The sequence below is a fragment of the Prunus dulcis genome, chromosome 8 (genome assembly GCF_902201215.1).
Source record: "Prunus dulcis chromosome 8, ALMONDv2, whole genome shotgun sequence".
Taxonomy (NCBI): domain Eukaryota; kingdom Viridiplantae; phylum Streptophyta; class Magnoliopsida; order Rosales; family Rosaceae; genus Prunus; species Prunus dulcis.
In genome coordinates, this window is record NC_047657.1 from 20,050,597 (window position 1) to 20,054,115 (window position 3,519).

General features: G+C 38.6%; 1 protein-coding gene across 1 annotated transcript; it reads right to left on the reverse strand.

Moving 5' to 3' along the window:
* Nucleotides 1-522: 522 nt before the first annotated feature.
* Nucleotides 523-3,253, reverse strand: LOC117636679 (U1 small nuclear ribonucleoprotein A). The gene is given in 5 exon segments (XM_034371309.1): nucleotides 523-923; nucleotides 926-1,115; nucleotides 1,664-1,752; nucleotides 1,938-2,031; nucleotides 2,802-3,253. Coding segments are annotated over 5 exon segments (720 nt in total). The 5' UTR covers nucleotides 3,060-3,253; the 3' UTR covers nucleotides 523-834.
* Between the last annotated feature and the right edge of the window lie 266 nt (nucleotides 3,254-3,519).

Consider the following 3,519-nt stretch of genomic DNA (forward strand, 5'->3'; position numbering starts at 1 on the left):
CTGAATGCGCAGGTATTCCGATCCACGATCTCTTGCATGACTAAGTTTATCTTCTCATATGTTACCTCTGCTCTTCCTTTTTGATTCAATAGTGCTAGTGCTAACTTCTATATTTCTTACAGACTCGCAGAAAATTGTTGGAGTTGATGGTTCTGGACAAGCATGTTCTTGTGAGGAAGATGCGTCAAAATGTATACAGTGGCCTCCCAGCAATTCTAAGAGCAGTTTCCCTCCACAAAAATTGGTTTTCCGTGAGCATTTCTTTGCAAATTCCATGAGCTCGTCCTTGCTGTAGAGATGTTTTAGCTTTGTTGGAGAATTATACTGTATGGATGGGCCATGGATAATCAACCACCACCAACAATGGGCACCCATTGCTTTTTTCCCATTGTTATTTATTGTAAATCTAATCAATCTTGGTGTTGTGAAAATTTCATTCCATTAACAAGTTGAAGCAAAAGACAGAACGCAATGCCTTCTGTTCGCATTGAAAGATAAATATTCAACAATTCAAACTGCAAATTAAAATAAAATAAAAATGTGTGATTTGAAACTTAATGCGCAAGACTGAGAGGCTTCTTGGAATACCACAAACAAACAAATTAAGCTTGCTTTCAGATACAATTACGACTTACAGTGACACAGGAACATGACCCTTGGTCACTGGAAAATCGGTGAAAATGAAAATTTGACTTGGTAATTCTTTTTCTCATTTCTAATATATCCTGACAACAATAATACATTGAAACATCATATCTCACTAGATTAACGACATTCTAGTTACGGACCCATGACTACAAGTTATATGAATAGCAAAGACCTAAATCCCGTTGTCTATTTTTTGGCATAGGTAATCAACATTGAATTCTGCGGTGTCATCTTAAAACCTTGGAGTGCCTGCATTGCTACTGTAGATTGCATCCAAACTCCACAAAAGCAATACCTGGCTTCGTTTCCACCATTCTAACCTCCTTAAAACCAGGGTACTGGCAGAAGAGCATTTGCAACATCATGGGAGTTGTATCCTGAGGAAGATTCTGAACAAAAAGTATGTTGTTTGGCGGAGCAGGAGCCTCAGGTAACTTCACACCACCGGGATACGGTATTTGGGAGAGCTGCACCAGGTTGGGGGAGAGAAAGAGAGAAGTTAAGGATTTCATGAGAGCATACTATTTAAGCTTATGCATGTTTACAAAAGGAAAAAGTTTCATCAATTTAAATTCAAGGAAAGGGGGCAGAACTGCAGATTATAAACTTTTCTGAAGAGTGGCAAGGTGCAACTTGTAACAGGTGGATCACTTGATTCCATGATTCCATAACTCAAGAGTAGTGTTTTTTTTTAATGTCTTATCAAATATACCAGTTTCAGTGAACCAAAACAAACTTGAAATAGATTACTACTTCTGTGACGAAATTTCCAATCACCGCAATAAACCAAAAATACTTGTATCCATGTACTTCATAGCAATTTACTACCTTCATGCACTTATCTAATTAGTTTATGTTTCACAAAATGTGCAAATTACCAACTCTTCTAACCACAGGCAGTTTTTCCACTAAATATACTTCACAAAGAGTTAAAAAAAATTCAGTTCTAAAATACCAAACAAGGAACACAAGAGATATGATCGAATATCCCTCATGAAGAAGAGAAGATGCTTACAGGAGGTGCTGCACCATACGCACCAGCGTAAGCAGGATTCACACCCATTCCGGCTTGGCTAACATCATGTTGCTCTTTTCGCTTTTTCCCTGCCACGTAACGAACAGAAAAACAAACTTTAAGATCGTAAAAGCCCATATATCCGCCATACAGTAATATAACATATGTTTTTTTTTCCAAACAATATATCTTATTGTCATACAGTTTATATAAACGAGAGAGAACAATGTACAAGATATGGGAATTGCAAAATAGGATGAGCAGAATGTCTTACCCTTGTCTTCATGCCTCTTTCGTCTTTCACGTGGAACAAAAGTACCATCAGCCTTTGCTATTACATCTGATTTTGTCTTGGCATATTGTATTCTCTGTTTTAATGACATATCAGTAAAATAAGTTTAAAACAAAAAAACCAAATCATATACATGGAAAAAGTTATGGTAATCACAACTACTTATATCTAACATGCTTGTGTGTGTGTGTGTGTGTGCGCGCGCGCATGTCACTGAGCAAGTCGGATATCCTTTTGATGGCATGACATGCAGAAATCCTTTTTCACCAACACTAAGCAGATTTATAGACAATACACCATAGAAAAATCATATGAATGGAAAAGAAAATTTGACCTAACTCTAACCACTAACCCCCAAAACACAACCACAGTGTCCTAGCGATGGGCAATGGGTACTCCATGCCCAATGAGTACCCATTTTATACTATGGGCATCGAGAATGACTATAACCAGTGCTGGATCCTGTCTTTGTTGCCAAGCTAAATCCTTTTCTGCCATTACAATTAGTCTTCTTACAGACTCGTCTCATGCATTGTGCTAAGAATACAAATGGCATTCTAAAGGACAAAATAAAAGCAAACAAAGATTAAATTTCCAAATGGCGCTTATATAACCAAATTCCTTGGGTCAAAACCTAAAGCCTCACAACAACTGACGACTGACCAATACTAATAGTGTGTGAGAAAGGCTAACAAAACGAAAATCCAGGGCTTACTTTGAATAATTGAATTGTAGCTAATATCACATTAAAGTATCTTTCTTTGAGTGAGAAAGACAATATAGATATAGATAGAGAATTAAAAAAAGAAAAAGCATATAACATTAGATTAGGTTAGTTTAGCATACCATAGGCTTGTCATAAAAGGGGAAGCCTTGCATTTGTTGAATGGCTTTGGTGGCGGAAGAGACGTCCTCGAAGACAAGCCAAGCTTGGCCTTTGTGCTTGAGCGTCTTGAAAGCTAAGACGTCCAGTATCTTCCCGAACTGCGAGAAGACCGCGAGAAGCGACTTTTTCAATTCATCGAGCTTGATTTTCTCGTTCAGATTGTTGATGTAGATGGTCTGGTTCGCCGGAACTTCGCTGCCGCTATTGTTCTCTCCCATGCCTCCGCCCACCCGATTTTGGAGCTTTGAAGCTACTAAGGAGACGAACGAGGAGTTTAGCTGAGTCTCTCTCCGACTGGCGTGCTCCAAGGCAAGGCACTAACCACCGAGTCTTTTTCCCGAAGCTTAGCTGCTTCACTGTCAAAATTTGGAAGGAAAAAAAGCCCTAACTACACCGACGGGATAATTCTATTCTATTGGACTGTAATTTAAGTTTGGGCAGATCGATGGGCCTCAGCTTCTAACTTCTAACTTCCAATCCCGAAATTGGGGTACATCAGCTCAATCTCAGGCCCAAGGTTCAAAGACTTTAGGCCCAAAAGACTAACGATCACAATAATTTTTTAGAGAAACAGAAAAAACCAACTTAGCTATACCCTACGATGATGTTCCTGTGTACTTAAGCCACTCCAAATAAGAAAAACCTAGAAAATGATGGATCACAGAATACATGAAAGTG